The 23,454-nt window shown below is 46.3% G+C and overlaps 1 protein-coding gene across 2 annotated transcripts in view; it reads left to right on the top strand.

Moving 5' to 3' along the window:
- The window catches only part of ccdc39 (coiled-coil domain 39 molecular ruler complex subunit), a 191,868-nt gene that overhangs the window by 21,002 nt on the left and 147,412 nt on the right, over positions 1–23,454 (top strand). For both annotated transcript variants that reach the window (XM_070882270.1, XM_070882271.1), the window contains exons 5-9: positions 804–896; positions 1,111–1,239; positions 3,203–3,394; positions 4,832–4,935; positions 16,158–16,290. In XM_070882270.1, coding sequence (XP_070738371.1) covers positions 804–896; positions 1,111–1,239; positions 3,203–3,394; positions 4,832–4,935; positions 16,158–16,290 — 651 coding nt within the window. The remainder of the gene's footprint in view (positions 1–803; positions 897–1,110; positions 1,240–3,202; positions 3,395–4,831; positions 4,936–16,157; positions 16,291–23,454) is intronic.

Raw genomic sequence — 23,454 nt, 5'->3', positions numbered from 1 at the left:
ACCTGCTTCCACCTCCATAACATTGCCCGCCTCCACACCTACCTTAGCCCATTTGTTGTGAAAGCCTTCATCCATTCCTTTGTCACCTAATTACTCGATAATTTCAAAATTTTGTGGTCAGCCTCCCATCCTCTACGCTCCCTAAATTTGGCTTATCCAAAATCCTGCTGTTTCTACACCTATTTCACACCAAGTCTCACATCACTCATTTCCTTGCTGACCTACATTGGCTCCCAATCCTCAACTCCTCAAATGTAAAATTCTCAAGCTCCTGTTTAAATTCCTTCATGGCCTCACCCCCTCCTTATCTCTATAATGTCTTCCAGTCCTACAATGTCTACCCCCACCAACCCCTCGCCCAACCCAGAACTCTCAGTTCCTCCGACTGTGCCTGTTGTGCACCCTTCTTTGCCCCACTATTGGCAGCCATGCCTTCAGCCATCTAGGCATGATGTTCTAGAATTTTGTCCCTAAACCCCTTCGCTTCTCCATCTCCCTTTCCTCCTTTAGGACCCTCCTTAAATCCACCTCTTTACACAGTCTTTTGGTAACTTCCTTCTTATATTGTCTTTTTCAGCTTAGCATCCACTTTTATCTGATTACATACCCGTGAAGCACCTTGGGATATTGTTCTACATTAAAAGGACTATATAAATTGTTCTTGTTGTCTTTATTGTTGCTGCTGCTGTTGTTGAACTATCCTCCAGTATAAATTAATGACTTCAGGAACTGAGAGAGGAAATTTGGAAAAAAACTATTGTACACAGAACAAACTTATTTGATAGTACTTCTTTTCATTGCAGGCTATTACAGTACGAATGGAGAGGATGACTAATGATGCAAATAAGAAGCGTAAACTACTTGACAATGAAATGACTGAAACAATTGCAACTCAGGTAAGATACACTACATAGAGCATATTCTTTTCTTATTTGATAGTACAGTATATTTGCTGTTATGACTATGCTAAATACAATCTTGTATTATATTTAAGGTACTGAAATGTCAAAATACCTAATTTAAAACATACTAATGTTAATGTATAGCAGCAAATGCAAATATGGTAAATTTTTATAGAAATCAAATGTAGAAACTTGTTTCTATCGTCAGATGGAACTGGACAAAATAGCACATGACTTTCGCAGAGCCCACAGTGAGAGGCAAGAACTAATCAGCCAATGGCAGAACACGATTGAACAGATGCAGAAAAGAGATCAAGAGATGGACAAGTGTGCATTGGTAAGGAGCTTCACTTCCACATTTATAAGCTGATTTTCAGTACAATCACATACTGCCTCTCATATTAAAGAGATTATATATACACAGGACTGTGGCCTCAGGGTCATTACATTATTTTGGCATGCTTCCCAACCTATGCTGAGATGATCACCTGAAGGATAGGCAGAGATTGGCTGTGGCATGGCTCAAAGATATCGCTAGTGGTCTCAGTGCTGCCAGTAAATAGTTCAGAAAAAGTGTTTACCTTTTTAAATTTGCTGTCTTAGCCCATATAATTGAACACCCTGGCTTTCCAGGTTGTTAAATTTAAACACAATCTCCTCTGCCATAGCAATGCTGCAAACAGGGTTAAACCGACATCCCTTGTATCCAGTGTTACCTTGGTTCAAATGACAGAATAATTGTCAGATGCCATATTTCTGACATTTGCAGATTATTTTAAAATGCCTGTGTCACTTCTGGTTTGAATTCCTGTATATGACTGAGAACAATGTAAAGCTGGCAGAGCAGCTCAGAAGCAATTTTCTGCCATTGTCTGCTGGAACTATGCTGGTTTCCCAGCGTAATTACCCTGTTGTGTTTGTGCACATACAATCCCCACCACTTACACCGTCCATGCGTAGCATGGGTAGCTGCCTATATCGGGCAAATAGTGCTAACCATTTGCCATTTCCATAGGAGTCGATTACAAAGGCACCATTTATAATGTAGTTAGCATGCCGGCTATTTTGGGCAGTTCAATAAATACTTACCCTGTATTTATCCATTTAAAAGGCTCTTCTGATTTCAGCCAGTGTCAGGTCCTTGAGCAGTTTCAATCATCTGTTCGTATCTCATTAAAGTGAGATTACTTTAGTGATGAGATTCTGAATGCAACTGTTAACAATTATAAGAGGCAATTGCTCAGTGAGATTTCCCGTTTTAAAAAAATATGCTGGTTACTTACCTTTTTGACTCTACCATACACTGCATATAGCAGGAAAATTGCGTTAACACCAACGCGCTCACTATACGCAGTGGGGAATGTATATTCATGAATAATGTTCAGTGCAGTATACATTTTAGCCACATGATGGTGCAAACTTCTCAATTTATTTTTCTTCATATCAATTTTCAAATTAGCAACAGCAAGTGACAGTACCTTTTGGAGAGTCTATTTAACTTTTTGAATGTTATCCAAATATTTTTTTACTATTTAAGGAATGTTTTAAAAGCTACATCCCAGCATGAAGGAATTGTTCTCGAGAAAAAAACACATCATATTTTCCGATGGGGGAAATTCTAGGTTTCCATAGAAGGATGAGCTCAATGGACTCACTCATCTGTACTTATCTTTGCATTCTTTGTAATTTTTGGGAATGCTGATTTTCAAGAAACTGCACTACAAAATATTGAAGTATAGACATTGTGAATGCTGCATACTGTTTCTTACAATTTTTTTCTATATATACATCCTATGAAATAAATGCAGCAAAGTCCACATTAAAATTTCTCTGATTAAAACCATAAACACATTTACAAAGAACGTGCTAACAATCTTACCAGAAATACGCAAAGCAAATCTTTGTTCAATGTATTTTTCCAACAACAAGTAACATATTGCAGTATTTATCTCCTTTAGCTTTCATCCATAAGCTAAAAGATTCTTCAGTCCTTTTACAACTGTATAAATTTAAGTTTGACTTTGAACCTTTATTATAAACTTTCCACAGAAGAAGCTTTTTCCTCAGTCTCAGCTGAAGCTTTATTATCGTCAAAAGAGTAGCTCAGGGCTCCCTCAGTAAGATGAAATGCTGTTAAGAACAACAACTTTGTTGGTTCCCATGACTGTAATTCCTTTGACATTTAATTGAACATAATTCAAAAATAAGAAACAAGACTCCTTGTATAATTTTGATTTGAAATTAGTTCACAAAATATATTGATGATTACATAAAACTAAGAAAAAACACCTCTTTAACAGTTACTTGCAGAGGTGAAGCAGGACATACGACAGAAAGAAGCAACCATCAATGAGAAAATCCAGTTTCTTAAGAATGAGACTGAAAACAATGTAGAATTTGAAAAAAAGATTTCCATAAATGAACGTCACTCAGCTAAACTTCGATTAGAGTATCAAGACCATGAGACAAACCGTCTTCAACTACAAAATGAGGTAATTACACAATACGGTTTGTATTTTACCACAGTGGATTTCTGAGGTGCTTCAATAGTAAAATAAAGGATACAAGGAGAATAAGGGATATGTACAGGTGGAAGCTAGAAAGATTAGAATTTCGGGAAACATGGCTACAAATATCTTTCATGCAGATATTGAGTCATTTCTGCACAGTTATTTAATCTTGATGTATCCAAAATGATTGTATATCAGCCCATTTATGTACTCAATATGATCTCATATGTCTTTGTCGCTGTTTCCTAAAAGTAGTAGCTGCAGAAAACCCTTATCTGGTTATTCAAGCCAGCTGTCCACATGTTACAGTATCAGCTGCTGTAGCCTGAGGTGCAGATGGTGGGATATGGCATTTGAAGATGCATTCACGTACCTTGACCACTCTTTGAGGTCATTAAACTTTTTGTGGCACCGGATCCATGTCCTGGGAACAACACTTGTGGCACTGATGACTTGTGCTATTTCCTCTGACAGCCTGCTGGCATGCAGCCGAGAAGACCTCCTGCCCCCCTGTGGATAGAGGCCTGATGTCTTCTGTGTACCCCTCAGGACTAAGGACTCCAATACCACATCTGAGATCCTCCTCGCCCTTTCTCGTCCCTGTTGGGCTATGGCTTCAGAGTTACAATGAGGTGCTTCTGCAACAAAGCACCTCCCCTTTAAGTAGTGCAAAGAGCCTAGGCCAAATTTTATTGGCCAGTAGACTGCACCCGATATTGGCCCCCCTGTTGAACGCTGAGCCAACCAGCTGTGAGTGCATTGAGCGCTGAGATACGTGCTCCAATCATTATAAAGAGCAGGCAAAACAAATTTACATGCTGCCTGCACCACTTTGAATGGGCGAGGGCACCACGCCCATTTTTGAGCTTTATCCAATTTCACCCCCATTCAGTTCAAAACAATTTTAATGTCTCAGTATAATAAAGTATCATCAAGCATAATTTAGCAAAATTTTGATTTTATAATGAAATTGTTCAACATACAAATGAAAAAGAGCAGTAGTCTAAAGGTTAATAAAGAGTCTGCTATTCAAGCTCTGATAAAACCTAACTAGTCATCTTTTTAAATTAAAAACAGAAAATGCTGTAAATACTCAGCATCCGTGGAGAGAGAAACAGAGTTAATGTTTCAGGTTGATAATATTTCCTCAGAACATTATCTCTCTGTTTCTCTCTCCACATTTGCTGCCTGACTTGCTGAGTATTTCCAGCATTTTCTGTTTTGATTTCAGATCTCCAGCATCCACAGTATTTTGCTTTAGTCATTTTTTTGGAGCAGGCTATGAAGAGCATCTGAACACAGAAACTTTCTTCGCAACTTGCTTATTATGTGCCCTGTATCAGAACTTTAATAACTGATTTTAAAATATCTATTGTGATTTTCAAGCATTTTCTAAAGTTTCTCTGGTAATATGCACAGCTTGACACCTTAAAAAACAGAGTGGACAGGACTGCAACTGATCTAGAAACTGTAAGGCGCAAACTAACAAATCTGAAAGAACAAAAAATGGACATATCCTTCAAGTAAGTGTTTACTCAGTGTCATAATCTATTTATTTTGTGTATTTAAGCATAGTGATGATTTCGCTCTTTTAATTGTTTAACAAATTTGCTGATTGTTAAAGGAAAATGTGAGTGGTGGGATTGGGAATAGTAATTGAGGTACAAAATAAATAGAACTCCCCTTATAAATGAGTAAAATACCTTCTACCTTGTATATGTTATCTGTGCAGTCAGCTGGTTTTAACATTTCCGAGCTCAGAAGCATTGACTTCCAGGTTAACATGTCTGTCACCTACAGACTTGACTATTCTAAAGCTTTCCTTGTATGTCCTCTATAAACTTCAACTTGTCCAAAACTCTGCCACATGTATTCTTTCCCACACAAGGGCCTGTTCACCCTTTACACCTGTCCTCATTGATTGACTTTGGCTTACTCTTCCCTGGCACATTAAATTCAAATTCCTTATAAATTCCTCCATGGCCTTGATCCACCCAACTTGTGCAATCTTTTCCAGCTCTATATTCCCTTCTAAACAATCCTCTTAATCCAGACTTTTGTGTATGCCCTTTCCCTTTGTCCCACCATTGGTGATAACTTTTAGCGTCTTGGTCCTACTCTCTGGCGCTCCCTCGTTAAACCTCTGTACTTGTTTTTGCACCTTCAAAAACTTCCTCAAAATTCATCGCTGACTAAGCTTTCAGTTACCCCAATCTCTCCCTTCGTGGCCATGTATAATTATCCATGCCTATTTGTGAAGCGCCTCAGTACGTTCGTTATATTAAAAATGCTATATAAATGCAAGTTGGTGTTGCTAACCTATGGAGCCATTTAAATATACATCCATAACAACTGTTATCTGAGCAGAGTAACTTGGTGTAAAACTTAACTCTAAATGAGAGGCAAAATGAGTAACAAAACTGTTATCGCCATCAAAGTAAGAGACATTTAATTCATTTTTTCCTATTATATAGTATGGAGGAGTATTATCTAATGAAATTGCTCACTGTTCTGTTTTCATTCTCCTTTAAAGATGATATTAAACAAAACTCCAAGCCAGTATTAATGCATAAATAGAATACTATTCTACCGTTTTCTGATCACTGTACTTAATTACTAAGGTGATGATTGAATCCTAATGAAATCAAGTGCTCCCTGAACACTGACAACCTGATGTCAGATCCTACTCTGTGTTACCATTTTTGCTTTTTACACTTTGTATTTTCCTCCGGGTCAGCATCAGAGACCATTTCTGTAAGCATGTTGTTATTCCCTCCAAATTAGAAACCTACCCAATACCCAGGTAATTGTAATGAAGCCAGTGGTCAAACAGAACACCCTTATAAATGTATTTTGGCTTACTGGATAATTCACATGCTGCTATGAAGATGAAAAAAATAAACATGCTGTCAGGCCATGGCTTTGTTGGGGTAAAAATGATCACTCTCGAGTCTGCTAAGTCCAGCAAGTAAAGAGTTTATTCGAGCAAATGCAAGGGCGTTATCCTCAGTTGCCTGAGATACCACACTCAACATTACAGCATTTGCAGCATACCCTTATAATTCACAAGTTACTGTAATTTGGGTTGTTTTGCGACAGTCATAAATCAGTACACACTGTTTCAACACTTATCACGTGAGCTTCACAACCCAGTTAATCAATGGAGTTATTCAAGTCCAACAGCTGTCTCCCATTATCTTAACTCCTTCTAGCCTTGGGCCTCTCATTCCCATGGCAACCCCTATTTGGCTTTCGTTCTCCCTTTCTTCTTGTTCTGAACATAACCATGAGTAATTTTCCCAAGCTTCTAAATAAGCTAGCTGCTGTGGTCAAGCAACCTATCATGCCTCGGTGAAAAATCATTACAATCTACAGCATTTATTTCAAAGATGAACTTTACTAACAATTCAAGCATTGTTATTGTAATGTTAGCCTAGCTATTATAATGTTAGCCTAGCCCCACTTGTCTCACTTCAGCTTGAACTATAAAGTACCAGGTAGATTTATTGAACCTTGAACAGATAAAGTAACAGTTGTAAGAACAAACAATAATAAGAACATAAGAACATAAGAATTAGGAACAGGAGTAGGCCATCTAGCCCCTCGAGCCTGCTCCGCCATTCAACAAGATCATGGCTGATCTGGCCGTGGACTCAGCTCCACTTACCCGCCCGCTCCCCATAACCCTTAATTCCCTTATTGGTTAAAAATCTATCTATCTGTGATTTGAATACATTCAATGAGCTAGCCTCAACTGCTTCCTTGGACAGAGAATTCCACAGATTCACAACCCTCTGGGAGAAGAAATTCCTTCTCAACTCGGTTTTAAATTGGCTCCCCCGTATTTTGAGGCTGTGTCCCCTAGTTCCAGTCTCCCCGACCAGTGGAAACAACCTCTCTGCCTCTATCTGCCTCATTATTTTAAATGTTTCTATAAGATCACCCCTCATCCTTCTGAACTCCAACGAGTAAAGACCCAGTCTACTCAATCTATCATCATAAGGTAACAACCTCATATCCAGAATCAGCCTAGTGAATCGTCTCTGTACCCCCTCCAAAGCTAGTATATCCTTCTTTAAGTAAGGTGACCAAAACTGCACGCAGTACTCCAGGTGCGGCCTCACCAATACCCTGTATAGTTGCAGCAGGACCTCCCTGCTTTTGTACTCCATCCCTCTCGCAATGAAGGCCAACATTCCATTCGCCTTCCTGATTACCTGCTGCACCTGCAAACTAACCTTTTGGGATTTATGCACAAGGACCCCCAGGTCCCTCTGTACCGCAGCATGTTGTAATTTCTCCCCATTCAAATAATATTCCCTTTTACTGTTTTTTTTTTCCAAGTTGGATGACCTCACATTTTCCAACATTGTATTCCATCTGCCAAACCTTAGCCCATTTGCTTAACCTATCTAAATCTCTTTGCAGCCTCTCTGTGTCCTCTACACAACCCGCTTTCCCATTAATCTTTGTGTCATCTGCAAATTTTGTTACACTACACTCTGTCCCCTCTTCCAGGTCATCTATGTATATTGTAAACAGTTGTGGTCCCAGCACCGATCCCTGTGGCACACCGCTAACCACCGATTTCCAACCCGAAAAGGACCCATTTATCCCGACTCTCTGATTTCTGTTAGCCAGCCAATTCTCGATCCATGCTAATACATTTCCTCTGACTCCGCGTACCTTTATCTTCTGCAGTAACCTTTTGTGTGGCACCTTATCGAATGCCTTTTGGAAATCTAAATACACCACATACATCGGTACACCTCTATCCACCATGCTCGTTATATCCTCAAAGAATTCCAGTAAATTAGTTAAACATGATTTCCCCTTCATGAATCCATGTTGTGTTTGCTTGATTGCACTATTCCTATCTAGATGTCCCGCTATTTCTTCCTTAATGATAGCTTCAAGCATTTTCCCCACTACAGATGTTAAACTAACTGGTTATAGTTACCTGCCTTTTGTCTGACCCCTTTTTTAAACAGAGGCGTTACATTAGCTGCTTTCCAATCCGCTGGTACCTCCCCAGAGTCCAGAGAATTTTGGTAGATTATAACGAATGCATCTGCTATAACTTCTGCCATCTCTTTTAATACCCTGGGATGCATTTCATCAGGACCAGGGGACTTGTCTACCTTGAGTCCCATTAGCCTGTCCAGCACTACCCCCCTAGTGATAGTGATTATCTCAAGGTCCTCCTTTCCCACATTCCCGTGACCAGCAATTTCTGGCATGGTTTTTGTGTCTTCCACTGTGAAGACCGAAGCAAAATAATTGTTTTAAGGTCTCAGCCATTTCCACATTTCCCATTATTAAATCCCCCTTCTCATCTTCTAAGAGACCAACATTTACTTTAGTCACTCTCTTCCGTTTTATATATCGGTAAGCTTTCAGTAATTATCTATTACTCTTTAGAAAATCTAAAACAACAAAGTTGCTTCTCTTGTGCTAACACATAATGTAAAACTCAATCTGAAATAAGGTAACAAGGTCCCTGATTGATTTTACTTGGTGCATTGCTGATCTACTCTGGAGCCCAGCCTGCCTCTATCTCTGATTGTTTCAGGATGACTGGTAACTTGGAGCAATCAGCCGAAGGTATATTCTCAAATTTCTGGGTCATAATTTGGAAAAAGCAGTGATACTAGGTATCAATCTCCCTGCCTGGACATCACTTCTCTCAGTGTCTCTTTCCCCCTCTTCCTCACCCTTGTTGTGTGGGTCTGTAGCCCCATTGTCATTCTCAGAATGGCAGGCAGTGACTAGTGGGGTGCCGCAGGGCTCAGTGCTGGGACCCCAGCTATTTACAATATACATCAATGATTTAGATGAAGGAATTGAGTGTAATATCTCCAAGTTTGCAGATGACACTAAGCTGGGTGGCGGTGTGAGCTGTGAGGAGGATGCTAAGAGGCTGCAGGGTGACTTGGACAGGTTAGGTGAGTGGGCAAATGAATGCATGGCAGATGCAATATAATGTCGATAAATGTGAAGTTATCCATTTTGGTGGCAAAAACATGAAGGCAGAATATTATCTCAATGGCGGCAGATTAGTAAAAGGGGAGGTACAGCGAGACCTGGGTGTCATGGTACATCCGTCATTGAAAGTTGGCATGCAGATACAGCAGGCGGTGAAGAAGGCAAATGGCATGTTGGCCTTCATAGCTAGGGGATTTGAGTATAGGAGCAGGGAGTCTTACTGCAGTTGTACAGGGCCTTGGTGAGGCCTCACCTGGAATATTGTGTTCAGTTTTGGTCTCCTAATCTGAGGAAGGGTGTTCTTGCTATTGAGGGAGTGCAGCGAAGGTTCACCAGACTGATTCCCAGGATGGCCGGACTGACATATGAGGAGAGACTGGATCGACTGGGCCTGTATTCACTGGAGTTTAGAAGAATGAGAGGGGATCTCATAGAAATATATAAAATTCTGACGGGACTGGACAGGTTAGATGCAGGAAGAATGTTCCCGATGTTGGGGAAATCCAGAACCAGGGGTTACAGTCTAAGGATAAGCCATGTAGGACTGAGAAGAGGAGAAACTTCTTCACTCAGAGAGTTGTTAACCTGTGGAACTCTCTAACGCAGAGAGTTGTTGATGCCAGTTCGTTAGCTATATCCAAGAGGGAGTTAGATATGGCCCTTATGGCTAAAGGGATCAAGGGGTATGGAGAGAAAGTAGGAAAGGAGTACTAAGGTGAATGATCAGCCATGATCTTATTGAATGGGTGGTGCAGGCTTGAATGGCCGAATGGCCTACTCCTGCACCTATTTTCTATGTTTTTATGTTTCTATGTTTCATCATTGTGGTGCATGATCATGTTTCTATAAATGGCAAATGGAATGTAGTGGACAATGATGATTTGGCAGACCTTGTCTACACTGTAAAGTAGGACCCTTCCTATCCTTTTGCTGTGCTATAAAGTAATTCGGGTGGTAGCATGAGTCTCATTATGGGCCCAAATTTCCCCATGAGTTGCACCATTTTTTTTGGTGTAACTTGATTTTTCTGGTGTATCTTTTTTGTTGCAAATATGGCTATTTAATTTGTGCCAATGTAAGTGAGTTAGTTAGGTTTTTTGTTAGGTCAGATCTCGTTACAAAAGGGGGCTTTCCCAGCCACTTACACCATTTATGCCAATTTGGCCAGAAAAAAGTTGTACTAAACTAACTTAGGGCAACGTATGTGTCCACTTTTGTCCACACAGAAAGACCTTACTTACAGTTAAGTTTAAAGCACCACCAAGCACCAAACAAAGCACAAAAAGTAATAAGAAATTAATTAACAAATAAAATACACCAAAAGCACCAAGACCAAAGTAATAAGCAATCAATAAATAAAAAATAAAAAAATAGAAGGAACCCTGCACCTAAAACACCAAGACCAAAGTAATAAACAATCAATAAATAACAAATAAAAAAATAGAAGGAATCCTGCACCTAAAGCACCAAAATCAATCAGTCAGTAACAAATAAAAAGTAAAACTCCTACCTTAGGGAACATGGCGGGCCACTGATGAGGGAGCCCATTCGGCCAGGGCTAGGGATGGCGTGCTTCGGCCCCTCCCACCCAGCCTGCAACGCGCGTTTGCCGAAACGGCCTGCCAGGAGCTACTGCACATGCGTGCAGACTCTAGCGCACATGTGCAGAGGTCCCGGCACTGTTTTCAGCGCCGGGACCTAGCTCCACCCTCCTCTCTTCATTGTACGCCACGCCAGCTCTACAGATGGCCGGAGAATCAGCCATGATCGCACAGAGTTTTTTCGGCGCTGCCTCTGAGGTAAAATGTTGGCGGGGAGCTCGGAGGTGCAGGGAAAAAAACAGAGGGCCAAATTTGGGCTCAATATCTGTGCAGGTTTCTAATTCAGATCATAATCTATGGCTGCGAAGAGTAGCCTTAATCTGCTATCTGTTATCTGTTCCCTCTGTGGGCACCTGCGAACAATGCAGACACCATGGACTGCTGCAAAGGTGCTTTGTGAATTAATTAACAACAATGATGACTACAACAAATACTTCTATTTATATAGTATATTTAGCATAGCAAAACATCCCAAGATGCTTAACAAGAGCGATATCAATATAAACATTTTTGACACTGAGCCACAGAAGGAGATGTGAGGACAGATGACCAAACGCTTGGTCAAAGAGATAGGTTTTAAGGAGCATCTTAAAGGAGGAGAATAAGGTAGAGAGGCAGAAAGGTTTAGGGAGGGAATTCCAGAGCTAAGGGCCAAGGCAGCTGAAAGCATGGCCACCAATGGTAGATCGATTAAAATCAGGGATGCGCAAAGGGCAGAAGTGGAGGAGAGCAGTGATCTTGAAGACTTGTAGGGCTGGAGGAGGTTACAGAGATAGGGAGGGTGAGGACGTGGAGGGATTTGAAAACAAGGATGAGGATTTTAAAATTGAGGCGTTGTCGGACCGGGAGCTAGTATAGGTCGGCAAGCACAGGGGTGAATGTTGAACGAGATTTGGAACGAGTTTCGATATGGGCAGCAGAACTTTGGATGAGCACAAGTTTATGTAGGGTGGAAGATGGGAGGCCAGCCAGGAGAACATTGGAATTGGCATTGTCGAGTCTAGAGGTAACAAAGGCATGGATGAATGTTTCAACAGCAGATGATCTGAGGCAATATTGGATGTTACGGAGGTGGAGGTAGGCAGTCTTGGTTGGTGACGGAGCGATTATGTGGTCAGAAGCTCATCTCAGGGTCAAATACAACACCAAGGTTGCAAACGGTCTGGCTCAGCTTCAGACATGAGGATTACAGTTCTGTGGTTGGAATCCAGCTACACATTAATGGAGTTTTATCTTTTTTTGTTCATATATGCATTGGGGTTGACTTGTGGAGCCACATGCGTTCTATCTATAATGCTCTAAATTTTTGGAAAGCTTGCAAAGTCATAAAAGTTCTCTGCCCTCTCCAATCGCTGTATACTTTTTAGTGGGTCAATGATAAAGGCGGTTCCTCTGGCAAATATGGTGCTAATCATTTTCAGAAATGAAATGCAAATCAGCTTATCTGACACTTGTCTGGAAGGATCTTATTACACAGCAGCTTAATGCCAATGATCTTGACAGCTACAAGAAGAGCTATTCCAGGCTAGGGCAAATGGCAAAGCTTAATTCTTAACTCTGTAATGAAGCAGAAGTGCAAAAGTACGATCCCTAGGTAGGAATGGCATGATCGGTAAACATGGGCCCTTAGGAGCAAACATACTGCCTGAGGTTCCTTTCGGCCTGAAGATATTATCCCCTTATGAATTGGTCCTCCTCGTTCAAATCATAAAACATTAAGACAACAGACATAAGGCTGGATTTTAGGCGTTTGAGATTTCCGGGCAGTAATGGCGGCGGGGTGGTCCTGATACCTCCTGGAAAAAGTTTGCGACCACGTCTGCAAAATTCGGCAAAAAATGAGGTTCCATGATTGGGGGCGCAAAATCAGACCTTACACAAGGAAGATTTTGCGCCCCAGCTGAAAATCACGGCATTAAAAAAGTTTTGTTGTTGTTTAGTGCCCTGCAACATAATGTTGTATATTAATTGGTTTTATTTTGTTGGGAGGAGTTTTTGTGACTTTCTTGCAGTAAAATTTATGATTCATCATTTGCCATTAGTGCCTTGTGCATCATTCCAACGTTCACCAGAGATGTGTCTTTAAGGGGGCACATAGTGTGCCCAGTATTAGTTCCATCCCTCAGTTTCCTCCATTTAGGAGAGCCGGTCCATTACAAGCTGGCGACGTGCGAGTATTGGTCAGGCAGCATCTTCATGCTGCCTCCCCCTGTGAATGGTGTGGCTATCTAATGGGGGCCTCGCCAGGCACCTCTACGTCATCGTCCTCCTCCTGAGGTGGGCATATAATCCCCAGTGGCCCTCCTCCCCAGACATCTTCGACCTCTCCTCATCCATGGGCCGACATGGCCAAGAGCCCTTCTTCTATCTTTACTCCGCCTGGCAATAGCATGGAGCATGATATGCTGGTGAACTAGTAATGCCCCCATTAAATTTTCTCACTCACCTTGTAAGGGCACAGTAATGTCAAATAAAAGTGCTGTTTGCAAGTTGGAGCTTCACACAGAGTGATGTGCACAACCGTTGCAGTTAATGTGATCTGCGATGTAGGATCCTCATCCCTTCATTAAAATGCTGCCAATATCTCCTGCTGCACTCTGGGAACACCTGGTTTTTCAGACATTTCCTGGGGCGGGCATTAAATGTGGCATTAGGGATGAATTTTTCATCCAGGGCGCTAGTGGAGCGTTGCACGATAATTGACGTTATGATCTCAGTGAAACTAGAGGTAAGTTTTTGCACCGCCGCAAACCATGAGCCGAATTTGCCGGCTGGGCGGTAAAAGCTGGTTGCCCAGCGTTACACCTAGAAACACCATTTACTGTCCCTCCGGGGCGCAAACAGAAATACAAACGAGCTGAAAATCCAGCCCATTGTCCCATCCTCTCAACCTTATTTGGTGCAAATTGTACTGCAACAAGAATTACAAAGACGTAAGGAAGTGTAGCTTAGCAAAATAAAAGGAAGAATGAAAAAATAGCAAATATTCAATGTGGAAGTAGAAAAATGCTGCCAGCCAAAATAGTGCAATTCAACAAGACCAAGAACAAAAGGTACCTTTTTTTGGGAAGCAATCAAAGGCAGGCCTGTGCCCAATTTATATGGATCGGGCAAATGTTGTAGGCAGAATCTTGCCTGAAAACATGAAATTCAGTGTGGGATCTAATTTACCTAATTACATCATATAAATTGCTGGTCACATGCCTCATCTTATGCCTGCAAATCGCATGCCACAACATATGCCACCTAGCAAATTGGGCGCACATAAGACTGAACTTGATAATTTCAGGATGGGGTGAGGGCATTGAAGGATTTGCAAATGAGAATTAAAACTTTTGTCAATCTCTGGGATATGCAGAAAATAGAGCTGAGAGAGAACAGGGGGATGGGGGTGTAGAAAGGACCTTGTATAAGTGAGGATGCTGGCTGTGGTGTTTTGAATGATTGTAACTTGTGGGGAGTTGAGACTGGCTAAGGAAGTATAAGATAAAGTGAGCTTCTAAGTGGTGAAGGCATGAATCAGGGTTTTGGCAGCAGTGGGGCAATGTCGGACAAGAGTGACAATGCTGCAAATGTTAAAGTGTAGAGAAAGGAACTAAGAGGAGGCTCAACAGTATGCTGAGATTCCACATCTTCTGACATAGCCTGAGGTGAAAGCTAGACAGGCTGATGGAATCAAGGTCAGAGGCAAATAAGTGTTGGGGGAGCCAAAGAGGATGACTTTGGTTTTGATGGAGGAAATTCTGGATCATACAGTTCAATGTCGAACAGTAGATGGTGAGTATGACAATAGCCTTTAGATTAATGGAGAAGGCAGAGTAGATATGTGGGCAGGGGAATGGAGACAATGGCCCTGAATTTGCAGTTGGAATGACGACTATCTGGCAGTGTTTAGCATCATTCCGTCTTTGAAACTGACCGCAACTTCAGGATTTGGTGCGTGCGCTGGTGCATGCAGAATTCCCAAAGTTGTGGTCTGTCAATGATCGCTCCGAAACAAGCTGCGCTGTGTCCCCCACCCTCGCACAGAGCCGGCAATCTGTGAAATCTCGTAAATCGTTGAAACTGACAAAAACTTCCGGCTCTTCCGCAGTAATTACACTGTTAAATACCCCACTAAAAGTTCGACCCAAAGGATTAGGTGTAGCTGGGGTTTTAACAGCATATTAACTGCTAAACATGTGTTAAGGGCATGGAAAACTAATTTACATTTTTTGCAGTGTGAAATTTGGCCCATTTTAATAAAAATTAAAATTTTTAAGAAACTTCTCAAAACTTTTTTTATGTTTGTCCATTTTTATTTCAGTTTTGCCTTTTCCCCATGTGAAACCCAATCTTTCCTTTGCTTTCTCTAACTCTTTTAAAAAATTAGAATTTTAAAGGCTTACTCACTTCGTTGTTTGCAGTCTTTGTGAATTCTGCCTTTTGATTGACTGCTTAGACAGCTTGTTGACATCACAGCAATTTGAACAAGGGGATCCCGATTAAATTCTGTTGAATTGAATTCAAGGTTGGAAAACCCAAAGTTCTCAACACGGATTGCGAGATCCTTGTGCGAAGCATATTTTGGGGCCAGCAACAAACGCTTTCACCTCGCTGCTGTCCGCAAATTCTGGGCCAATATAATATTTGCATTGTGACAGGTATAAACGGAACCAGGAGTGAGCGGTGCCTTGGAAATGGACTACATAGAAGATACTTTGAGGAAGATGGAGTGGCCAGCAACAGAAAGGTTGAGGAGAGACAAACAGACACAGTCGCACAGGATGTCAATTGTGACTTAGACCAGGAAAATCCCACTGCTGGAAAAGGGCAGAAGGCAGATTGCAGGGTCTCATACAAGGAGTGGTATATATGTTTTAAGATTACAGCACATTCCAGGATTTTAAAAAGAAAGGGAAGTTTGCAGGCAGGGAAGTAGCTTGAGCAACTGGAGGATTTGAAGGTTGATTTCTTGAGTAGGGCATGATAACAGTCTTAAGAAAGTTTCAGCTTTATTTATCAGTGGAATGAAGAAAGTCTTGAGTTTTGTAAATGTGTTGCCTGTCTTATGAAATCAAAATGGTATCCAGTTAATGTTTTTACCAAGACAACAAAGGGTGAGTAGTACAAATTTATTATATAGATCACATTTCACTATTGTTTGATGTGACTTGCAGATTAGAGAGGGCGAAAGAGAAAAACGAAGTCCTTGAGATAAAACTCAAAGCTGTGATTGAAACAGTTTTGAGTGCTGAGGAACAAGTGGCTAGAATGGAGAAGACATTGAACAATGAAGAGAAATTGATAAAGGTGAGGAAATTATAGGTCATTTTAAGGTAAAATCTTTTGGGCCCGAATTTGGTCAACCTACTGCCGGCTGTCGCCAAGAAAACGCCCTGTATTTTCGGTGCTCTCCCCTCCGAATGAGTTTGGTGAAACCCTCACGCCGGCAGTTTGAAAAGGCCGCTGGGGAGTGTCCGCTGATGTGCAACCCTGAAAAAAGTCCTCCCGCCTGAGATTCAGCTGAGCGATCCTCTGCTCCAACAGGAGAAAAGACCGCTGCGTGGAAACAGGTCTTACCTGAACGGTAGGTATGAAGACCTGCAAGAAAAGGTTAGTGAGATGGTTTGCTTTATTTCTTTTGCAGCGATTTTGTTTGATAAGGTCCTCCTGAAGGATTTGTCATGTTTTGTTTTTTATTTGTTGAAGATTTTTTTTTCCGTTCTCCCCTCCCTGGGCCCGACTCTAGCCTTGGTGTTACTTTGCCGAGGATTGCATTTGCTGCCCAGAATCCGACCTACCGCTGCCGCCCAGATTTGGCGCAAACCCCCATTTTTTCCGCCGGGCGTTTTTTCCCCCATTTCTTCACCAAACTTCCACTCAAAGTACCATCAGGATCTTAGCGGTCTTTTCAACGGTAAATGGGCGGAACTTAGGTTTGACCAAACTCGGGCGTTAAGTTTTTAAATGTCAGCTTTTTTACCCGTGCTTTTACGTCAGTTTATTTATTACTTTTTGCTTGTATAGCTATCTATTTAAATAAAAGCTTTGAGAGTGCCTATCAAAATCCAGATGGTACATCTTGAATAAAGCTACCAACAAATCACATTGAACAATCTTAAAAATTGAAAGAAATCTTGTTATTTTCTGCTGATTTTTCTGATCATGAGACAACTTTGAGACAACGTGGAAAGGAGCCAGGCAGCTACATATCGCTGTTGAGACAACGTGGAAAGGAGCCAGGTAGCTGCATATCGCAGCTACATATCTACAGAAACTTGCAAGAACAACAATTACCTTCGAATTGACAACAGGATCTATTTAGATCATTTCCCCATGAGAAATGTGCTGTAACCGTAAAAGGACAAGGGGAAAGTAGATCTAAGGGAATTTGCTCTCAATTGGAAAGAATACTGCAGTAACTTAAGTATTTGTGAACTACATAAGAACATAAGAATTAGGAACAGGAGTAGGCCATCTAGCCCCTCGAGCCTGCTCCGCAATTCAACAAGATCATGGCTGATCTGGCCGTGGACTCAGCTCCACTTACCCGCCTGCTCCCCATAACCCTTAATTCCCTTATTGGTTAAAAATCTATCTATCTGTGATTTGAATACATTCAATGAGCTAGCCTCAACTGCTTCCTTGGACAGAGAATTGCACAGATTCACAACCCTCTGGGAGAAGAAATTCCTTCTCAACTCGGTTTTAAATTGGCTCCCCCGTATTTTGAGGCTGTGCCCCCTAGTTCTAGTCTCCCCGACCAGTGGAAACAACCTCTCTGCCTCTATCTTGTCTATCCCTTTCATGATTTTAAATGTTTCTATAAGATCACCCCTCATCCTTCTGAACTCCAACGAGTAAAGACCCAGTCTACTCAATCTATCATCATAAGGTAACCCCCTCATCTCTAGAATCAGCCTAGTGAAACGTCTCTGTACCCCCTCCAAAGCTAGTATATCCTTCCTTAAGTAAGGTGACCAAAACTGCACGCAGTACTCCAGGTGCGGCCTCACTAATACCCTGTACAGTTGCAGCAGGACCTCCCTGCTTTTGTACTCCATCCCTCTCGCAATGAAGGCCAACATTCCATTCGCCTTCCTGATTACCTGCTGCACCTGCAAACTATCCTTCTGTCATTCATGCACAAGGAACCAATCGTGGAGCAGTGGAGGCGTGTCCTGCTCAGTTGGAGCTGTGAGCAGTGAGGAGAGGAGCTACCAACTTTTGCTCCTGCCTGGAGAGCCCTGAGACCAGCCCAGGAAAAGAAGGAAGGAAGGGGCTTCACCACCAACTTTCACCCAGAGGGAGAGGAGGAAGCAGAAAACTTTTAAACAATTTACCACTTCTGCAAAGAGTTGGAGAGAGGGGGAAAGACCAACAAACATCCAGTGTGGATGTGTTTTGGTGCAGTCCCAAAAAGACTTTGTTGAATCGGTGGGGGGAGGAAAGAAGACCACTGAGGGCCGGAACATCGCGGGGGTGTGGAAGTGTGTGTGGGGGCCTTGCTTACAACTAGGCCCCCCCCACAATTGAACCCCCCCCCCCCAATTGCCTAGCCTGGGATAGCTGGAGCTACCAGGCTGAAGATTTTTCTTAATCACCCATTGAACATCGTTGGGAGTGTGTGCCTGGTGGCTCCAGCTGCCCCAGGTGAAGACATCTTCTCCCCTCACCTGAAGACCATCCCAAAGACTGTGTTTGTGTTTTGCCATCTGGGGATTGCACCCACTCACAGCTGCGAGGGGAGACCTGCCCTCGCAGTTCCCCCCCACCTTCCCACCCCCCTCTCTCTTTCTCTGTTATTCTCCCCTCTCTCTCTGAGGCCCCTTCCTCCTAATTTAAAAAAAAAGATAAAACAATTAAGACAACTGAGCAGAGGGAGCAAGGCCCCTCCCCAATTGCCAACTAGGGGAGAGGTGCCTCGTTAAGGGCTCCTTTGCTCAGTCAAATCAAACGAGGCCAATAAAGACCATTAAGGCCTGTGACTTTGGGGTGGGTGTAGCCCTTAAAGGGACCCCGTGATGGCGACCCCATCCACGCCGGTGGCAGGGCCAGCGAAGACATATGCGCAGGTGGCAACCGCTTCCACGGCACCTCCTGCGCCACCCGCTGCCCTGCCACCATTCAGACTAATTACAAAAAAACACGGGGTCAAGAGCTACACTCACCCCACAATGAGCATTGAGGAGTGCGTGCGGGCGATGGCTGGGGTAGTCGGCCCCTCGGCCATTGTCGCAGCCTCCAAGATGTCTGGGAAGGCCGTGTTCTTCCTGGGGTCGGAGCGGGCGGTGTCCATGGCCCTCGAAAAGGGGCTCACGGTGGGCGGGACGTTCCTGCCGGTGGATCCTCTCGAGGCCACCGCGCAGAGGGTCATCATATCGAACGTCCCGCCCTTTGTTCCCGCTGAGCTCCTCCTCCCTCACCTACACCAACTGGGGGAGGTAAGGTCGGGGATCAACCCCATACCGCTTGGCCTCCGGGAGAACAGCCTGCGCCACGTGTTCTCCTTCCGCCGCCAGCTCTTTGTCCGATTGGCGCGGGAGGAGACGACGGAGGGATACTTTAATGTGGTGCACGAGGGGACTGCCTACCGCGTCTTCTGGACGTCGGACGGCGTGCGGTGCCATGCCTGTAGGGAGGTGGGGCACGTTCGCAAGAACTGCCCCGCCTCCAAGGCCGCCAAACCACCGAAGGCGGCCAAGGCTGGCGCCGCCGCCACCCCTCCCCCTAGTTGCGTCCGCGTGCCGGGAGCCATAGGTGCGCGGGCATCGTCGGAGGCCTTTGTTTTCAGGGCCTCCGGCGGGGGGGAGGGAGAGCGTCCGAATGGAAAGAAGGCGCGGAACAAGGAGAAACATCTAGAGGCGGGTCCCCTCAGTGCGCCAGAAAGATTGACCACCGCGCTCGGCCCAACCCAGCCACCGGTGAGCGCGGGGTGCCCTGAGCCCGTGCCCGAGCCCTTGAACAACACTGCAGAGGGGCCCGGGCGCGGGCAAGAAAAGGAAAAGGGGGGGGCGGAGTGGGAGGCCTCGGCAGACATGGAGGTCTCCCTGCCTCAGCGCACCTCCAGCAACAAAAGGAGGCGCCACTCCGTTGAGGCGGAGGGGGAACAACATCCCTCCGCGGAGGAGTCGGTGCCCGCCGCGTGTCCCGCGTCCCCCACCAGCGCCCCCAAGCAGCGCCGTAGGCGGGAGGAGTCTGTCCCCGGGGAGGGTGAGACAGCCGAAGCTGCTCAGCCTCTGCCTCCCGGGGATGGCGTGGAAGATCTGCCTGTCGCGGGGGGCGTGGGGACCACGGAGGAATGCATTGCCGCCGGGCCGGGCGTCCCGGGGACTGAGGCGGGCGGGGCCGAAAAGGCCGAACCTGAGCCCGCCCAGCTATTAATCAACTTCCCCCGGGAGTCGCTCGACCCGGCAGAAACACAAATGATTGATTTTAATGAAACTGTAGATGCTGGGCCGGGGGGTGGCAGCGGGGAGGGGGAGGAACACCCACCCTCGCCCCTTACTTTGGAGCTGGTGCACTTGGGGAGCCTGGGGATTTCCTATGGCCGGGTCTCTCCTTGTTCCCCGGTTCCTGGGGCGGAGGGGGAACCCCTTCCGCTGTCATTTCCCGACCCAGCACCATTTTTAAAAGAGCCCAGTGGGGACTCCTCTGCCGACGATCCTGGGGGTGGGATCGGGGCAGAGCCAGGGCCGGTTGGAGCGGCCGGTTCATTTGCCGTACCTTGTGCGGTCGATGGGCCGGCTGCTGGCGGCCACCTCCCGGAGGAGGACGGGGACTCGGTGGGGGACGCGGGTGAAGACCTAGAGACCACCGCCAGCGAGGCGGTGGATCTGCTCGCGGCTGCCGCCGAGACCATCCTCATTCCTGCAAAGGAACTCCGGGACTTTTTGGCCCAGAGCCGGGGTCACTGCAACCAAGCCCGACTGGCCCTGGAAAAATGGTCCGAGCCAGAGCTGATCAAGGGGTCCGTCCGCGCCGCCGTTAAAACCTTGGCCGCGGGCGGGCCCTTGACAAAGGCGCAACACCTTGAGCTGCGCGAGCTCGAGGGACTCCTCGCTGGGCTGCGGAGGGAGCGGAGTTCAACAAAAGACTCCGCTCCCTCCCCCACAATAGGTTAAGGTAGAGGTTGCACTATGCTTTTGCCATGAAGATAACCATAGCCAGCCTCAACATCAACGGCGGCAGAGGGGCACGCCGTAGATTTGACAATTTTTCGCTCCTGCGGGAGGGGAAATATGCGGTGTGCTTCCTGCAAGAAACCCACACCGTTCCGGGAGACGAAGCCACGTGGCTCCTGGAATGGCAAGGAGAGGTCCGCATGAGCCACCTCACCGCCATTTCTAGTGGGGTGGCCATCTTGCTGGGCCCGCATTTTCAGTCGGAGATCTTGGGGGTCGAGTAGCCCGTGCCAGGCCGCTTGCTGCACGTAACGGTTCGCCTGGGGGACGTGCCGCTCCATCTCGTGAACGTGTACGCCCCTCAGCCCGGCCCGCAGCAAACGCGCTTCTTTGAAGAGGTGTCCGCTCTTCTTGGCTCCGTCAACGTCGGCGACTGCATTGTCCTCGGGGGGGATTTTAACTGCACCCTCGGGGCGAGGGACCGCTCCGGTGCCCCGCAGTGCATGGCGGCGATGGAGAAGTTGAGGGACCTGGTCGGGTCCTTCGACTTGGTGGACGTCTGGCGAAATCTCCACCCCGACTCCAGCGCCTTTACTTGGGTGAGGCCTGGAGTTGGATGGTCTAGAGTCGACCGCCTTTACGTGTCTCGGGCGTACGTTTCCTGCGTCCCGGCGGCCTCCGTGCGGCCGGTGCCGTGTTCGGACCACCACCTGGTGTGGGCGGAGCTCGCTTCGCTCCGCGCGAGGACGGGGTCCGCGTACTGGCACTTTAACAACCGGCTGCTGGAGGACGTGCGGTTCCAGGACTCGTTCCGTCGATTCTGGTCCGACTGGAGAAGGAAGCAGGGGGGCTTCCCCTCCTTGAGGCTATGGTGGGACGTGGGCAAGGCTCACGTCCACGTCTTCTGTCAAGAGTACGCGAGGGGGTCGACCAAGAGGCGGGCGGCCAGAGTCGGGCGCCTAGAAAAAGAGGTGCTCGACCTGGAAGCCCGTCTCGGTCAAGTCGTCCAGGACCCAGCCCTGCGGACGGTGTACGAAGCGAAGAAGGCCGCGCTGAAGGACCTGCAGCTCGTCGGGTCCCGAGGCGCGTTCGTGAGGTCGCGGATCCGGTTCCTGCGGGATCTGGACCGCGGCTCCCCCTTCTTCTACTCGCTGGAAAAAAGGCAGAGTGTCCGTAAGCAGCTCTTGACGCTGCTGGCCGACGACGGCTCTCTCGTCTCGGATCCGGAGGGCGTCAACAACAGGGCCCGTGAATATTACGGGGCTCTGTTCTCTCCGGATCCGTCCAGCGAGGAAGCGCGTAGAGTTTTGTGGGAGGACCTGCCGAAGGTCAGCCCGGAGGGCGCCGAAAATCTGGAAGCTCCGCTAAGCCTGGCGGAGCTGACCGGTGCCCTCGACCGGCTCTCGAGGGGAAAATCCCCGGGGCTGGACGGGCTGACCGTGGAGTTCCACAGGGCGTTCTGGGACGTCCTGGGGGGCGACTACGCGCGGGTCCTGGGGGAAAGTCTGGCGACCGGGAAGATGCCCCTCTCTTGGCGCAGGGCAGTCATCGTCCTGCTGCCTAAGAAGGGCGATCTCCGCCTACTTAAGAACTGGCGCCCGGTCTCCATCCTCAGCACGGACTACAAAATCTTCGCCAGGGCGATGTCTGCTCGCCTTGGTGCCGTGCTGGACCACATGATCCACCCCGACCAGTCCTACACGGTCCCGGGCCGGACAATCCACGATAACATCCATCTGGTCCGGGACCTCATCCATTGTTCCCAGGAGGCTGGTCTGTCGGTCGCCTTCCTATCCCTCGACCAAGAGAAGGCGTTCGACAGGGTGGATCACGACTATCTGCTCGGAACTCTGCGCGCTTTCGGGTTCGGGACGCATTTCGTCGCCCGGATCCGACTTTTGTACGCCGCCGCGGAGTGTCTGATTAAGGTTAACGGGTCCTTGACGGCGCCCCTTCGCTTTAGGAGAGGGGTGCGCCAGGGATGCCCCATGTCCGGCCAGTTATACGCCGTTTGCGTGGAGCCTTTCCTGCGCCTCTTGCGGACGAGGTTGACGGGACTGGCTCTGCAAGGGCCGGGCGTGGAGGTCGTCCTCTCGGCTTACGCCGATGACGTGCTCCTCGCGGTAGAGGATCCCGCTGACCTGCGGAGGATGCGTGAGTGCCAGGAGATTTACTCGGCCGCGTCCTCCGCCAGGATCAACTGGGAGAAATGTTCTGGACTCCTGGTGGGTCAGTGTCGGGTGGACTCCCTGCCGGAGGAGCTCAGGCCTTTTACCTGGAGCACGACCCATCTCCTCTATCTGGGAGTCTACCTTAGCCCCGACGAGGGAGCCTGGCCGGCGAACTGGCA

Source organism: Pristiophorus japonicus, chromosome 6 (genome assembly GCF_044704955.1).
Source record: "Pristiophorus japonicus isolate sPriJap1 chromosome 6, sPriJap1.hap1, whole genome shotgun sequence".
Lineage (NCBI taxonomy): Eukaryota > Metazoa > Chordata > Chondrichthyes > Pristiophoridae > Pristiophorus > Pristiophorus japonicus.
The sequence above is the reverse complement of the archived record's forward strand: the minus strand, read 5'-3'. Positions and strand labels throughout refer to the sequence as shown.